The sequence below is a fragment of the Athene noctua genome, chromosome 3 (genome assembly GCF_965140245.1).
Source record: "Athene noctua chromosome 3, bAthNoc1.hap1.1, whole genome shotgun sequence".
Classification (NCBI taxonomy): domain Eukaryota; kingdom Metazoa; phylum Chordata; class Aves; order Strigiformes; family Strigidae; genus Athene; species Athene noctua.
In genome coordinates, this window is record NC_134039.1 from 52,022,450 (window position 1) to 52,040,820 (window position 18,371).

The 18,371-nt window shown below is 35.4% G+C and overlaps 1 protein-coding gene across 4 annotated transcripts in view; it reads right to left on the reverse strand.

Moving 5' to 3' along the window:
* Positions 1-5,834: 5,834 nt before the first annotated feature.
* SLC16A7 (solute carrier family 16 member 7) overlaps positions 5,835-18,371 on the reverse strand; it is an 86,587-nt gene continuing 74,050 nt past the window's right edge. For all 4 annotated transcript variants that reach the window (XM_074902982.1, XM_074902981.1, XM_074902984.1 and 1 more), the window contains 2 exons: positions 16,015-16,824; positions 5,835-13,398 (listed from right to left, as the gene is read on the reverse strand). In XM_074902982.1, the coding sequence (XP_074759083.1) occupies positions 13,127-13,398; positions 16,015-16,824 (1,082 nt within the window). In that variant the 3' untranslated portion in view covers positions 5,835-13,126. The remainder of the gene's footprint in view (positions 13,399-16,014; positions 16,825-18,371) is intronic.

The window sequence follows — 18,371 nt, forward strand, 5'->3', positions numbered from 1 at the left end:
GTAGCTGTGTAGTACTCTTTCTTCAGGGATACTAGCAAGCTCATGCTGAGAACTTATTGCCTGCAATTCTGTAACAGGGGAAGTGGTTCTTTAGCTGCTACAAAGGTGACAAGGAAAACAGTATGTGTTCTGAGAATACAAAAATATTAGTAATCACTGATACTACACCTTGAATTCATAGGTTTCACCTTTCTTTGCAAAGGTCTCTAGACATATTTTCTTGTATGCTTAGAAATGTAGGAAAACAGAGACAAATCAAATCCAGAAACATGCCTGGAAATTTCCTAATATAATCCATAAGACATATGTGAAACAAATTCCAGTTATCTTGCACTTAAATTTCTTTTTATTTATACTGTGAGCTAATTTTAAAGGGGCAACTAAATATATACTAAATAACACAAGGTTTCTTATAAAGCCTCTATCAAAAGAGAAAAACTTGTCAAGAGTGGAATGTTATTCCTGAGTCTTCTTATATCTGAAGGATTTTCGTGTTCCTTCAACCCACCCAAAGGTACTTCCAGCATGTGATTGTTAGAGTTTTCATAGTCACATGTGTTGGTCAAAGAAATTATTCCAGAATGTATTTTCCATAAAGTGACTGAAAATTTCTTGGCGGAGAAACCCTCCTAAGGACAAGCATCCTGAAGTGGAAAAATCTATTCACAAAGTTTTTGATTTGTTCCATGTGAGTTTCTTAAGGATTTTGGCAAAATCCATCAGAAAGAGAAGTCCTCAAATTAAAAACTTTACATTTTCCCTGTGGATTATATTAATGCACACTGAAGCTTACAAATACCAGAGAAAGAACCACACAAGCTGTTTAGCCAAAAAGTCTGGAGTCATCCATCGACACGGTTTGGGGCAGAGTGAGGAAGAATCTGGACTATGTTCAAAACTAACACTTCTTAGTGTAACTCAGTGAGATGAACCCCTGAACTGAGCACCTTGCGGCATTGAAGCAAGACATTACTTTAGTTGTTGTGTACTGTGGATGTTTAACTGTAATCTGAAGAATGCAAAAAGTGTGAGGCAAGTAATTTTCACCCCAGGCTCTACAGTCAGCTGTCTGGTCTGCACTCGGAGGAAGGTGAGAGAAAGGTTATCATGGAGGCCTCTCAGTGACTGCTGTTTTGGTAAACAGAAAACACATTGCTGAGTCTGATGACATAGATGTGGGAATAAGTTACTAACTGATACACAAAATGGAGTTGTAAATGGTTCCAGGGTGTTTTATGATGTTGATGCCCTACACCAACTGCAGAATTTAAAGCAGTCCTCTGGCTGCAAACTCCTGTTAATCTCAAATTCTTGAGGTCAATTCAGTATGTCACACTTTTGAGCCCCTGGGACTACATACTTCTGTTAACAGCCCACCTCTACCAGCTGCGATGAATCTCCAGGTTGCTGCTGCTGCTGTTAAGGCAGAGTTTAAGAATGGGGTTTAATATCTTTTTACTTGATTACTTTTAAGTCAAAATCTTGCTTTAATAAACCTGAGTGGAACCCAGAAGTAAGACTATTTAGTGACACTGTTACTTGTGGGAAAAGTATTGCTAGAAAGGTTAACTCTCCTGGAAAATAATTGCTACTTTGGGGCACTGTTTCCAATTTTCAGTTACTTTTTGTATCCAGACTGAAGTTCTGTGTCTCTGGGTTTGAAGATGGGTAGACAAATACCTAGTTCTGTAAAGCAGTGATTTTCAATCAGTCAGACTGAACCTCTGATACAACAAAACCAGTGTCCATGTAAACATCAAAGAGCTGACTGTGGATTTAATTAACACCCAATAACGAAACCTTTTATTTGCATTGGGCATCAGCTGAGTAAAAAGGAAAGAGGACATTATCAATGACAATCTATTTTATTTCAGTCTTTCAAAAGCTATGTATACCGTATCTTTTGAAACCAATGCGTTACCTATGATATTCCCCCAACACAATTCCATAGGATTTTCCTGGTGTGCAGGTATTACCAATTTCTTTTATTGGTGCTCCTTTACTTTCCATTTGCTTCTAGAAGACATACAGCCCAGGTGCTAGAGTGCCGCCATGTGGCCATGTGAAATGGAACAAAAGATTGCCAGTCTGCAGTAGTAAAAATTATCATCATGAAAGCAACTCACTCCTGAATCCCCAGCGGCTTTAGAAGAGGGAATCATGGGTTCATTCATGTCAGGCAGAAGAACTGAATGAGTCTCTCTGAATGTCTGATAAATAATGTCATCATTGCCAAATCCTGTTTTTTTCATAAGTGGTCTCCAAATCTCATTTCATTTCCATTCAGAAGGTCCAAAATGGAATAAAAAAATCTTTGTTTTCTAATTAAGGCAAATAAACACTTTTTCTATGAGGGGAAAAAAGAAACCTTTCAGCTCAAACTCAACCATTTTTCCCCAATTATTCAGTTCAGTGATTGAACTGAATAATTATAGTACCTAACTGCTACTCATCTATCATTCAGGCCAAACTGGAATTGCAGTTATTAATCAAAGCATATTATGATGGTTGGCAAAATGAATCACTGTTCCTCCAAAATAAACTCTTTGTCACTGAAAACTGGTACACATGTGATATTTCAGAAAACTTTGCCAATTCTTTTGGTACCTACCTACAGTTTTAGGGTTCTATGGCACTGTTTCTGAAAATATTTTTTTGTGGAAAATACAAGCACATGCTAGTTATGGATATCTGAACCAGATTATGCAAGACAAATCTTTCCTTTTAGTATTCAGTTTAAACTTATTTTAACAGAAACTTTTGAGAGTTTTAAGATGATTCAATAACATATTTCACATGGCTTTTGTGCTTAGAATTAGATTAAAATAAAATTTTGTGCTTAGAATTAAATGGGTTTTGTAGGTCTCAATGAACTTTGATAAGGACAATATATCCAAAATAGGTAGTGCTGATGAACTTCTGCCTGGCTTAAATGAAGAAACAAGGGAAGTCGCATAACCAATTTTCCCATTCTAATTTCATAGACATTGAAGGGTTCAAATAGATTGTGCACATTTCCAGCTTATGAAATATGATATGAAGCAGAAGTAGGAAGGGGAACAGACATAAGACTTGACTGGGACTGTATGTAGTTGGTATGGAAGGCACCAAAACTCTTCTTCTGTCACAGTTTTATAGATTAAAGATATATTGCTTGATTAACTACAGTTACACAATTTCCAGAGAGAAAAATATATTTAAATTCAGAAAAAAATAGACATAGCAAAATAAAGAAAATTCACAGCTTTTGTAACAAAAGAAACCCTTGCATAGATACTACTGCTTTAAAGTACTCAAAATTGACAATTTCCAGACTTTAGCACCTAATCCTATCTTTAATTGAAATGGTATGTGCAAGATATTAGGATGATATCTACAACTACTGAACAGTGTCTCCTCCAGTCATGTGTTTCAATTCAGGTCTTTCTTTACGGAGACTTGGCTATTTCCAAGATATTTCTTAGATTTTTTTTTTTTTTCTGAGAGTTTTTGCTTTTCCAAATGGTTAGAAAATAACGTGTTTTTTCCCCAATTTTTGTTTTACTTACTGTTGTTGTTCAGCTGTAATTATTTTAAAAGAAGCTCCATGTCTAGCAGCTAAAATATATTACTGAATGGATATTTTTTCAGCATAGTCAGTATGAATGAAAAAGTTAGGAGGACAAGTGCACATGAAAGAGAGGAAGTAATTTAATTATCTTCCAGGCCCATTTAGTCTAAATTCTGACAAAATTCTAAACAGAAGATAATTTAAGACTAATAGTAGCTTTTACAATTTACTTTTCTTTCAGATATACTAATTTGAAACACTGATTTAAGTTAATCTGCAATTCTAAAATTTTAAACTGTATTGAAGGAAGTACAGTTCCAGATATTTTAAGATCCATCTGTGCTAATGGACGAAAAGTGGGTTAAGTATCCTTAAAATATGGTTCTGTCCCATTGTTTATGGATTTTATATCTTGTGAGAAAAACAGTGGAACTGTGGATTAGATCAAGAGTTCCTTTGTACAGAAGAGACTACTATACTGAGGCTTCATGCTAGTCAAAGAAACAGAATCATGACGTTACATATCAATTTTGAGGTCTAAACATTATTACATTATACAGTAGGATCCTGTAGGAAGTTTCTGTGAGAAAAACAGTTGTTTGAAGGGGTGGATATATTCTAACCAAATATTTGTTACCTCATGTAATATACTTACAGTTTGGTGTCACCAGGCACTGGAAATTAGAAGTCACTTAATGAAAGTTGAACTACGTATTCAACCAGTGAATGTCAATTACCAATTATGTGTCTTCTGTTAATGCACTACATATACACCATTTATTTTTATTTGGCTTAGGATTCTGGTTTTATATTTAAGCAATAAAATATCTCTGATTTCTAGGGGATTGTCTTGCCTCAATTTAAGAAGATGAATTGAAGCATTATGTGCCAGGACTTAAGAGGAGGCATGAAGAAAAATAAATGTTCAAATACATACTAGTAGGGATATAATTATATGTATTATAGTATATGCGTATTATGGATTAGAAACTTTATTGAATGGCAATGCTTTTACATCTTGATCAGAGGAATAAAACTGTGCAGGTTATTACTGCTGAGCTGCAGTGGTAAATGTAACCTATTAACTCAATTTCAGATAACCAATGGAGTTAAAAGGGCCCATTACTAGAAGAAAATACCATTTATGGGAAAGCATAGTAACAGCTGACCTTAGAGACAAACTACAGGTTGAGGTCTCCATCTATCTTGCAACTGAACCATGAAAGTAAAAAACCTCAGGAATAGGTATGAGTTTTCTGAATTCAGTGTCTATTACTCAGCAATGTGCTTTAGTCATACAACCAGATTGAGTGAGGCAACGTAGCTCTAGGCATGCAAGTGATATCAATGATGTCTTTGAGCAGGGTAAAATACCACACCTTGTTCCCTGTGCCAAAGGGACAATTTTACTACCACATATTTATAACTTTTGATTTTTTGCTTGGTCAATGCCTGAAAATTGATTATTTATGAATACTGCAAATACTCAAATATGCAAATATTAGAAGGAGTTAGAATCTAAACAAAATCTAAATATATCTGGTAGCTGAATCAACATTTCCATATCAAGTAGATTATAGATAACATTTTTTGAAAATAGATTTTACAGTTTTAGAAATATAAAAATAAAGACCATTTGCTTTCATAGAAAATGTTCTTTCTTTCTTATTCAATAGTTCATGTTTTACACCTTTGTTTCCTAGCAGCTTATTGTGCTTCTATGTAAAAGTTGTGTAGATAGCATGCAAAGGATATTAGTATCTCTGATATTAATATTATCCCTAATATCTCTTTAATATCTCTAATTTTAAATATCCAATTACATTCTATAAATAAACACCAGTTTAACTGGGGTGTGGCATATTGAAAAAGCAATCATAACCTTAAGTCAGCTGACAAATATGTAAGATCTGGAAACTCTTAGAAGAAGACAAAATAGTTATCTACATCCACTATTTCAAGCTATATGGATAAATTCCACTTTTCTGTGAAAATGAGTATTAGCGGTAAATAAATGATATTGCATGTACATGGAATATAGGAAAACATTTTGAACAGAGTAATGGGGAAAAATACTGGGTGTCCAGATGGCATTTGAGTAACATATGAGATTACATCATAATTATGGTGGAACTAGGAATAGCAAGGGGCTGGTAGCATGTTCTGCTGCTGGTAGTATCTTTCCTACACAAGGAATCTTCCATTTCTGTTTCTGTACGCAAGAAGAAGTGATTTTGAGATCTTAGCCACATTTAAGTAGTGAATCAATTAACACATCTATGAATAAATACACAGTTTAAAAGTGTATATAATTTACTATTAAAGAGAATAACAAAACAGCATTTACATCCTTTCAGAAACTTTACTTGGAAATTTTATTTTCTTTTTTCTTTTTTTTTTTTTTTTCAGTTGTTTATCATACACATTTTTCATTGTCATTTTCCATAAATATATATGGATAAACTTGACATATTAGACACTAGTACAAGCCTGGAATAGAAGTTAATGAGCAAAAATGCATTTAAATACAACGTAATGCTGTGCGTAAGCATTTTACAGGGTTAATATACATTATGCACAATTAATTTTTTCAGGTCAAAAAAAGGATTTGGCATCTAGAAAGAGAATGTTATCATTTACCCAGATCTCTTTGGAACATAAATAGCACCTCTAGCTAATGAATGATTGTCAAAAAAAAAAAAAAATCTACCCTATATATTCAAGTAAAAACTGTACAGTATTGCAAAATACAAAAAGGAAGCAAAAACTTTGTTAGTCAAGAACAATGGCTACTGCGTGTTTAATTATTGCATAGCAATACCAAGTTCTGTTGGTAGACTGCAAGTACAGTGAACTTTCCAAGTAGGCAATAAGTGGAAAATGCACCTATGTCACACTTCAGGAAGGGTATTTATGTAAGTGTTTTATGTACCACTCTGAAAAAATCTCTCAATACTTTAAGGTAGAACCTTTAAAGAGTCAGAGACGAATGTACACTTCTCACAGACTTGCCTACTATACAGACAAAATAAAAAACCCGAAACCTGGAAAAGGTATGAAAAGTTGTCAGTGTTTTTAGAGCCTAGTGTTCTGTAGCATTTCCCATAATAGTTTAATGGGAATATTGTTTGCAGGGCCTTGAGTATTATCATTTTCCATACTTTTAACAAGAATATCATCTTCATCAATATTTAGTATGATACGTCATGCATACTACCATAGATGAAAACTCAGTCTATGTGTTGCAGTCTGGTCAGAGATCATCTAATTAATATTTCCAAAACAAAAAACACCCATTCAACCCCTTCACCATCAATGCAGGTTTTACAGTCTAACAACAATGAAAATTCTCAGTGATCCTAGGATACTTTGAACTGAGTCATGGTTAAAATACTAGTGTTATGTAATATTGTAGTTTTCTGGATGAATTTCTACTATAAATAAAACCAGCAGAAACTGAAAAATAACAAAATATACTCTTACAGAAATCCTCTAAATTTATCTGTCATTTGCTCAAGTCTTTTATTTACTTACAAATATGTTTAGTTTATCAGACACATTATGCAACTTACTCTAAAACCCTATATATATTTTATATATACATAAATATATATAATATATATAAATTAGAGTTTTATATATAGGGGAATACATATATACACACATACACACATATGCATATATATTGCCTTATATATATGTCTATATATACATTCCCAAAAGACATAAACTATTTTCTCTGGAAATAAGAAAAATGAAGATAATAAACTGCTGAAAGAAGGCTTGAAATGAAATAGATAATTTCCTTTGGGGTTAAACAGATTTGTTGGATATTTATTACAACATATCCTCTATATTTTATAATCTACATTCAGAGTTTATGGTGTTTTGGCTTTTTTTTTTTTTTTTTTTTTTTACATAGACTATTAAAATAATACATATTGTGCGTTAATTTAGGGACTGATTCATTAGGAATAATATGCAGGCATAGCTAAATTTGCCACTGCAACAAATCCTGCATTTGCTGTGTTATATCTGATACTCCTGAGATTTGATATGGAGAACATAAGGCTGAAGCCTCCACTGAAGCCATATCACTTCCGATGTCTGATAAAGCTCTTTGACTTTGATAGGGTTTTTTATGTTGGCTTCAGTGGATTTTATTCTAGGTCCCAGAAGGCAAGAATGGTTTGCAGTCTAAAAAGAAGGTCTTTGAAGAAACAATCATCTCTGTTTTTTTAAAGAACATATGAAGAACAATCATTATTCCTTGGCCCCAATCCAACCTTTTGTGATCATCTCCCTCAACTGCCCCACAAAAGGCAAAACAAGCTAAAATTCTGTATCATTTATAAACAAAAGAAACATTTTTTTCAGGGATGCAAAACACAAAATATTTAAAACTCTTTGGATGTATTAACTATGTAATGCTTTCATTTAATTCCACTAACTCAGAAATTGAAAGAAAATGAAAAAGAAAAGGAAAGAGGGCCAAAGAGGACCAGCATTTCATAGAAAGGGCAGTAAGTAGACTTTGGTTATTTAAATGACACATTGAGTTTTTATACCTGTTCAGTGACGTAAAAACTACACAGGTATGGGTTAAGTCTTTAGACTTAGTAAAGCTACGTGAATTGATATAAAATTTGGGCATAAATATGCACTGCCTTGAAAATAGAACTGTAAGTAGTTTCAAATATTTGGGAGACTAATAATCTGTACAGTTTTTATCCTTATGCTTTTGGTTAACTTTGTTCTTCCAGAGTCATGGAAGTTTCCAAACTTCAATTGAGAGGTAGATGACAAGAAAAATTTGAACTGCAAAATAACAACATGCAAATTATGTTGAAATTACATAGCAATGCTTATGCAAATTGTGATCAAAAAGGTGGTAATACATGCAAATGTTATATATATATGCACAAATATCAGAAAAGCACCCACCCCCCAAAAAATCCAGAGCCTTGTTAAAATTGATGTCACCTCTGAAAATAATTTTTAAATTCCCTTTATATTCCTCTCTGTGAGTAGAAAAATAGTCATCTATAGAGAAACTAACAAATGTTGCCTTGATTCAATTTTGATATAGGCAAAATTGACAGTATCAGTTACAGCACGTTCATCTATAAAAGTGGTAACTGGCTTTCTTTAGTGAAATCCTTATGGCTGCCCTAAATCTGGCTGTATGTGGTACCTGTAGCTTATTATATATCCGAATAATACCTCCCCACTAATACTCATGACCATCCAGACCTGAAAGTAGCAAGTTAAAAATGTTGCTTAGGCATTTGACGAAGGAGAATGACAAGAAAGCATTTTAAAAAAGGACTACCTTCCAGGTCCAAATTCTTTGTGGAGAATGGGGTGGGTGGTGGGGGTAGGGAGCCTTCAGAGGAATAAGATTTTTCCAGGAGGAACAATTATGCACACACTGTCAAATGTTTTTTAAGCACACTGGATGCTGATATGCAAAAAGACCGTTAAAATTCATGTGAATTTTGAATCATGATGTGAGTGAAAGTGCTGCCATTCACTTCAGTGGTGTGTAAAGCCAAACTTTCTCTCAAAAGGACAGCATCATTTAAATAAAAAAAAAAAAAAAAAAAAAAAAAGTCTATTTGAAGATAAGACTTTCCCTAACTCTCAAAAGATTTAACAAATCACACCACTAAAATAAAAGGATTGTAGCCTCATTACTTATGTTATAGCATTTCACATAAAAAAAAAGATGCCTTTGTAAACTTAATAGCAATACAGAACTAGCAACAGTTGCAAATACAGTTCAATGGGGAGAGGTGGAAAGGGTGAACTTTTAGGATGTTCTTGAAAAAGTACTGAGAATTATTGGTAAGAAGTCTTTCTCTGGAGTTGGGAAGGGCAATACAGAAAACCCTCCAGCTTCTAGAGTACAATGTCAAAAAACCCTAAGGAGATAAAGTATCTGGATGTGTGCTCTGAAATGACTAGAAACTTAATCTTGATGTTTAACTGGAAAAATATTGTTGATGTTATTCCCTTTCCTACTAATTTTACAATTTTGGCATTGTTTTTCTTGATTGATCACATAAGAGCAAGATGATAATTAGGCTCAGTGATACTGTGGCAAAGAAATTAAAAGGATGAAGTATACATAAGTATAAATGAGATTAAGACCAACTAAGGATTCACTTGCACTGACAGAGACTACAGGCTCCATAGTGCATAACAGATGCATGTGGTATGTCTTGAAGTTTGAGAGTACTTTTCTTCATTGTGGGGCACGGGCATCTCTTAGTCCTGACCCTGCAGTGGTCCAGACTGGGGGTGAGGTAATTAAAAGAAACCAGGGGAATTGTGAGTGATGGTATATCCTGAAAGCAGAAATGTAATGATGAAACGATTTTCAGTACATATTACATCTCAGTGCGAGAAAGAGTGATATACAGGGGTTTGAAGGCAAGTTATACTCATTTTACTACTTTACTGCTCAGTATAGATTTGATTAAAGGCAATTTATTATTATTACTACTTCTAGAAATACGAACTACCTATACGAGGCAATTGCCCCTTAGGACCTGTGATTTGGAAGACACGTTTTTTTAATTCCAGACAGTTTTTGCATAGATATGGTTCCAATATTCTTCATTCATCTCTGGATTTTAACTTCTTTAATATTCAGTAACATCAAGACTATTTTGATGGGTTTTATTTTGTGGCTAGTATTAAGAGGAAAAGTAATAGAGGAAGTGTAAGAAAATGTTTCACTTGACTCAGTTCCTACTTTATATTGCTCCAGTTGCCTGCTACATCATTTCACTTCATGGGATTAAAAATTGCACACTGGTGAGTGGTTGTAAAGCAGCTCTTTCATTCCTATTACATTTTAACGTAATTGACCAGACATGAAAGAGTAGTATCTCTGCAGAGGGTTGTGTTTATACAAATTTTTATTTACTCTGAGATAGTAACATAATTTTTGTTACCGGTGGTCAGGTGTGTCTATGGCTCAAGGAACCTTGTTTGTCCCTTATTTCCTATGCCATGTTACATCGTATTCTGCGATCTTGCATAGAACAGGTAAAGTGCCTGCATGTTTCCTGAGAACCTTTTTCCATCGTCTTTTTTCTGAGTCCTTTATTTACTCAACTGCAACTTTTATCAAGTTGACACTTGTCTTCTACCCTGTATTCTTAATCATGCTGTTTTTTGCAAAGAGATAATAAGCACCTAGAATTTTGCCTCAGTCATTTTCGTTCAGCCTATATATTCATCTCTTTTCAAATAATCTCTGCCTTTCTACCACTTGCTGTCAAGAGCAGAGTGATGTTCCCGATGACTACTCTTTAGCTAAAATTTCAGTTCATCTTTCATAATCCAGTATTTATAACTGATATTCCTCACTATATGAAAGCTTAGAGTCTATGAAACTCCTCATGACTTTCTGGCTCTAGGCACATAAGGCCTTCACAGATCCTGGAATTCACCCTGTATGTTTGTATAGCCAAAACCAGAGCAATGTTTTTACCTCATGGGGTGCTGGCAGGGCTACAGTTCAGAAGGAGGTGCAATGTGTTTATTTCTTCTCTGAAGCTGGGGGCTGAGTGAGGAACTGGGACTATATCATTAATTTTACTGGGATTATATCATTCTCCTTTACACAGTTCCCTGCTCAAATCTGAGCATATAACCCATATTTTCTCCCAAAACTCTGAAATGCACATATTTTGTTGCTGAGGCACCTATAAAATTACATCAGTTGTAGAAGATGTTTGGCTTTCCATCATATAATTCGGTAAAAATAGGTATTAATTTCTATGCCATGCTGTGAGTAGATTAATTATGCTTCTCCCCCAAAACAGTGCTGAGATAATGAAAAAATTAATCATTACTGTGGAACTTATTGATGATAACCCAGCAAAACAGAATCAAGAACTACCAAAATCCTTAGAATAATTAAAATAATAATACTACTATTAAAAAATAAACACTACTATTAAGAAATGGCTTTCTTAAAAGCACTCACATATATGCTAGATTTTACTATTTTTCTTTTGTTATTGGTGCTTCAAAGTGTGTTTAACACAGCTAGCTCTCTGTCCAATATATCTCCAACTTTTTGAGATCTAAAAGAGGGCTAAAATGAATTATATTCTTTTCCTGGAATTGCGTGTATGTGTATCCTACATAAACAGTGCATAATTTTTTTATAAATTAGACCCTTAATTTTCACAATTTCTGAGGCATTTATATGCATGTCTCCAAAACTAATAGCACCTTTCCTCACCTACAAATAGGACAGAAATATTTTCACTTAATACCTTCAGAAGCTTGCACTTTGAGGTTTCAAGTGAAAAGCTAACTAATTTTTGTAAAGTAAATTCAGAGATTTATGCTTTCTTTTGCCTAAAGGAAGATGAACAATTGTGTACATTTTAATCAAAATGAGTGTCTGTGTGAAATTGTAGACACAAGACCAAATATCCTGCACAAAAATGATATGTCAATACAAAACAGAAGTAGCTTTTCACTAAATAAGTAAGAAAGGGAGGTGAGAACTGGTATGAAGTTACCTGTCTGCAAAGACCTGAAGTCTCCTCTCAGTAGACCATCAAACAACTAATGACTTGCCAGTAAATCCAGTCATCTACTTTGAAGTCATTGCCATGAAACTGACTGAAGCCACAAAAGCCAAGGGTAAGTATCCATTTAACATCAGCAGGTTCTGCATCTAGTCCCTTTAGGAAGAAGGCTTCACAGTCCAATCCAGATCCTTCAGCCATACAGGAACACATAATTCAAACAAACTAATTGCCACTCATATTAGCAATGAAAATCTTAAATCCTTTTATGTACAGGCAGATTTTAGCTTAGTTTGAATTAGTGAGGTCTGAACGTACTTTGTGTTCAAAAGTATATGTTGAAGTACAATATAGTCAGCTATCACAGGAGGAAACAACTTCTGTATATATTTTAATTCAGGTGTTTATTGTATTTTAGAGATGGTACCCACCAATTTTCATCTATTAGCCTTAACTTTTACATCCATATTATAATTGTTTATACAGACACAATGTATCTTTTTGATCTAGTGGGCATACAAAAGAGAAAAAAGTTTCAGTGTGCTTCACTCAGGTACGTCTCTTTTTAAACAAATCTTTGAGTTTATATTCTTCTTAACGTTAGTGGCAAGTACAGTTTGGGCAGATTATTTCAACAGACTTTAACAATACTCCAAAAGATGAACACAAAGTATCTTCCTAAATAAGAGTAGGAAATACTTCTGGATTAGATATACTTTTGAAACAAAACTGTTTGTCACTAGAAGGCTTTATAGTCTGGTTTGCCTTACTCTTGATTGTCCAGACTCATAGTTTGATGGACCCATTTGCATGGTGTCACTACCTCTGTAATCTCAATTTTGTATCACTGAAATAAAAAACTGTAGATAGTAATTTAACTTAGAGTCTTGCCACGAGGCAAAAATCTGTTCCCATCCAATATTGTGACTGATCATTATTACCACAAAACCTGGCCTGCGTCTTGAAGACATATTTCTAATGGAAGTCATAAATGCTGCCTTCTGAGCTATACTGCAGATTAAATATTGGTTTCTCTTTCTGAAGGATCTTCAAGAGCTTTATCAGCTCTGCTGGAAGCATCTTCATTCTCATTGTTTGTTAATGGTTCTGCTTCCTTTGAGTCAGCGTTCTTTTGTGCTTTCTGCTTCTCATCTTCTAACTTCTTTTCTTTTGACAAAAGCCTGTAGTTAATGGCATTGCCAATGAACAACCAGATGCTGGCCACAATCACAATAACTCCACAGACAAAATACATGTACTGATATTCACCAGTAACATCCACTAACCAACCTGAAATACAAAGACAAGAAGAGAGAAAAAGATTCTTTAGAACATCATCCCCGATATGATCCAGATTTCTCCCTAGGAGAAGTACCTATATATTGCTTGGTTTTGAAGTCGGAGCAGAAAAGCATTTTCAACATGTTCAAATTGTCTAACATATACAGTGGAACTCTAACGAAACCTATATTAGTCAAGGTAGCAGTTGTAATCAGAATCACTGACAATGATAAAATATTGAAGAACAAAGTAAGGCTTAATGAATAATGACAGACAGTTTTTAGCTATTTCATTTTCATTCCTTCATTGCCTTATTTTATTCACCTCCTAATTTTGTTTCCTATTGTTTTGGAGTGACTGCCTGACACCCACAGAGGCGGCATACAGACAATAGGATGAAGAGGTATGTGCCTTTTTAGGCTGCTGTCACTGTGCATCAACTGCCTGCTTTTTGTTTTTTCTTTCCTGTGACTGGCGAAAGAAATAGAAAGGCTTGTCCCTTCAACTACCATGCTCAACTGCTGAGTTTTAAACTATAAAGCCTGTACCTAAAAATTACATCCACACCTCTGAGATTAATTTGGTCATGACAAGGAAAGTAACATATAACTGTTCTTCCACTTATATAAGCCATTCTTTCTAAATTTTCCCAACTCCCAAATCAACATTTGTACATATCCAATTATTTAGCTCTGACCTCTGCTATGCTATCATTGAAACTCACAGGACAACCCGTGCACTTCAATTTAGTATGTATTTAGATGTTTTTACTGGGCTGAAGCCATAATGCTAGCCTATTCACCTGATACACATTTACAAGCCATCAAATGATTTTATTCTTTTCTTTATTTCACAAACCTAGCATTATAAAATTCAAATAGCACTGCAAGTGTATAATTCACCTATTAGTGTAAATAGTACAATTTCCCACTTTTTATCAATGAGCAATCTCATAAAACTGATGATCAAAATGAAACTCTGTGTTAGCATTACTTCAGCGTAATATTTTAAAGGATATTAACTAGTCAAAACTGGAATTTACATTTTCCATGTGTTCATCCCCTTTGTTGTCTCTATTTAACAAGATAAATCAATTATTCATACAGTTATAGCACAAACAAGCTTTTCAAAATTCCTGAAAAGCTAATATACTGAAAAATAAATAGTTGTGCATGCTATTGCTCCATAAATATTAAATTTAATATCTTTAGAGTTAATGTTGATTTCAGAACCTGACTGGAAAGGCTGGACTCCAGCGGTCACAGGCTCAGTCCCCCCACTAGGTGGCACAGAAAGAGTCTGTGTAAGAAGAACGTATTTTGTTCTACCATTACCAAAATGAATTGGCACGTTAAAAGATGAGGGAAATATGGACCATCTTGAGGACTATTAAATATTTACTTGTACAAATATTATTGTACTGAAGTGAGTGGAATTGTTTTGGCATATTTAAAACTTCACTCAACAATGCTATTTTCATAGAAATGCTGACAGCAATCCTTAAAATACTTTAATATGTATAAATGGTTTTAGGTATAAGTAATCTTGCTGACTTTTGTGGCACAGTTTATGTGGGTATAGTGTATGTTCACAAGGCAGGTAATCTCATTATCTCTATATTTTCATATTGTTGGGCTTATACCACAACATAGACACATACATTTAACCAATAATTTTCAATAAAATTTGAGCATCTGTTTCTTTAGTCTCTTGTCAGAAAGCATAAGATTACAAAACTTACTAATATCATTACTAAATACTGACTGAAAAGTTAGCAAACAAAATACTTTGGATAAGACTCTTCATCATTTTTGGTTCTAGAAGCCCACAAGTTATGAGTATAGTCCAAGCTATATACCTAGGTTCCCTTTAAGTTTCTCTTACACTCAAATGAGTGAAGTTGGCAACTTTATCATCTTTCAGTCAGTTCACACTCTGAATTGCCTTACACATATCTGTTGGCTATAGAAACAGGCTAAAGAACTGGCTGTGAGAAGGGATGTGCTGTGAAATCATGTCAGGACCCAACGCTTGACAGCACCACTCTGGAATTCCACCATGCGCACAACCTGCCTGGGCTGCTGAGCATGCCTCTGTCCTTTCTGACACAACCCTGCTGGATTGTCTCTAGAAATGCCAATCCTCTCCATTTAGACAAACTAAAGTTGCTATTTTAAATTTAATCAAGTGCTTCTCTAGCTGCCACTGTTAGAAAAACTATAAGCCACTCTGTGAGATCTTCACAGAAAATGACTAGTGGATTCAACCAATTCAAGAGAGTAAGAACTGTGGGAAATTGGAGCTGAATACACATAAATGAATGTTGCAAAGTTAGCACTCCACGCTATCAGGAAAGCATACGTTTATCACCTGGATTTATGGGCCAGTAAAGATATGTTCTTAATCTCACTCTTACATATGCACGCAATGTATGCCTTTAGATTCTCACGTGGATCTGTAGCTGTAAAGCCCAAAGATAACTGATGCAGTGCACTGCTGCTACAGTACATTCCTAGTCACAGCAAAACATTAAATAACATTAAGAACAATGTTTATATTAATTCAAAGATAAATTGCAAGATTATGCTATAATGCCTGAACAAATGGAATAAAAGAGATTCTTACCTCCTAGAGGAGGGCCTATGAGCACAGGGCAACATTCCACAATGGTGACAAGTCCAACCGCACTGGAAAATCTGGCAGCCCCAACAAGGTCCATCAATGTCTCAAAAAGAACGCTGCTAACCATTCCAAATGCAAACCCAAAAAATACAGCATATATCACCAAGCCAGTGTAATTTGTTGCCAGAGGGCACAAGATATGACAGACACCATTATACAAGACAGCAAAACTAAAAAAGTACTGAATCTTTGGCCGGATGAACTTGGAGTTTGCTACAAGTCCCATTGAAGGCCTAGCAAACATGTCTACAAAGGCTAAGATAGATAGCAAAAAAGCAGCAGAATATTCATCAATTCCCTTGTGCTTAGCATAAGGAGCCAAGAATACTATTGGAGCGAAGAAACCGATAAACATAATGACATTTCCTGACAGATAGATCAGAAACCCTCTGTGTTTGAAGAGGGACAGATCTAGATATTTATTCATAGTTTGCCAAAAAGACTTGTTGGTTTTGTTCAAGGTAGAATCTACTGTGCCTTTTTCAACATCTTTTTTCACAGGAGGGACTGTTTTCGGTCCAACAGGTCTCATAAGTGACCCAGCCACACAGCAGTTCAAAAGAAGTCCTCCCAGAATGAGAAAGCTTCCTTTCCAGCCAAACGCATTAAAGAGGAATTGATTGAGAGGTGCCAATGTGCTCAGAAACACTGGACTTCCAGCCATGGCCAATCCATTAGCAATGGGACGCTTCTTATAGAAATACTTGCCAATCATGGTCAAGGCAGGCTGTAAGTTGAATGCTAAACCCATACCTAAACAACACATAAAAGACAGTATTATTGTCATGCACTGAAAAACATATTACCCCTCTTTCAAGTTATTTTTAAAAAGATCAGTGTCTAATCCAGTGATTCCCAATGAAGACAGAAACCAGCTAGCATCAGAGAATGAAATACAGCTTCATTGCTGTCTATATGTGTTAATGCCAAGGCCATGTCATGGTGGCATTCTGCCATTTCCTCCTGTAGCACTGCAATAAAAGCCAAAACTCCTCATTGTGTTTCAGCAATGACAGAGACAGGGGAATCACAGAGGAATGAAGGCATCAGCACCTTGACTCACCATTTTTATATTTAATAAGCTATAATGCAATTCTCTCTTGCCTCATTTCACAAAAGTTATTAAATGTCACCTCAGCTACAATGAATGTAGGGTGCATTTAAATGCATCAGTCTCCTCACTTCTTATTTCCAGCCCTATTCAAGACCAAACTTCTGTACAAAAGTGGAGCTTAAAATGGCTAATGTTTTAGGAGCACATTTAGCTCCACTTCCCCAGGTATGGAAGTCACTACTAAAGGTGGAAGAGTTGTAGAGGACATACATGGGAGCAGACCACCCATCCACATCATTAGAAATAGTGTGACCAGCAGAAGTAGAGAGGTGATAGTCCCCCTGTGCTCTGCACTGGTGAGGCCACACCTGGAGTATTGTGTCCAGTTTTGGGCACCGCAATACAAGAGCGATATCGAGGTACTGGAGTGAGTGCAGAGGAGGGCAACGAAGCTGGTGAAGGGCCTGGAGAACAAATCCTATGAGGAGCGATTGAAGGAGCTGGGACTGTTTAGTTTGAGGAGGAGAAGGCTGAGGGGAGACCTCATCACTCTCTACAACTACCTGAAAGGACATTGTAGAGAGGTTGGTGCTGGTCTCTTCTCATGGGTAATTAGTGACAGAACAAGAGGGAATGGCTTTAAACTGCAACAGGGGAGGTTTAGACTGGACATTAGGAAAAAATTTCTCACAGAAAGAGTGGTCAGACAGTGGAATAGGCTGCCCAGGGAGGTGGTGGAGTCACCATCCCTGGATATGTTTAAGGGTCGTTTGGATGAGATGTTGGGGGATATGGTGTAGGGGAAAACTTTGTAGAGTAGGGCTGGTGGTTGGACTTGATAATCCCAAGGGTCTTTTCCAACCTGAATGATTCTGTGATTCTGAGTCTGCAAGCTGAACGTCTAGGCCTTCTCTCTGTATTAAGACATCTAGGCAGTATGATCTAAGTAGCTATGCACATTCTGGATGGTACAGGAGAGAAGTTTTCTTCTCTGATAGTCCCCTTTCTGCATCCTGACTTTGTTCTTTCAGTGGGCCCCAAGTTTAGGATGTAAAAAATAAGAGCTTTAAGAAGTAGTAATTGAACAAAGGACTCCTTTACTCCCAACATACAGAAAGATGAGCTTGAGTATAGGAATAAGTATTATCTCATTCATTTATTACCTACCAATATTTCACCTCACCTGCCTTCCTTATTCTGAGAAGGTAGTTTAAAAAAAAACCTCCACAACTTTTGATAAGGAGGT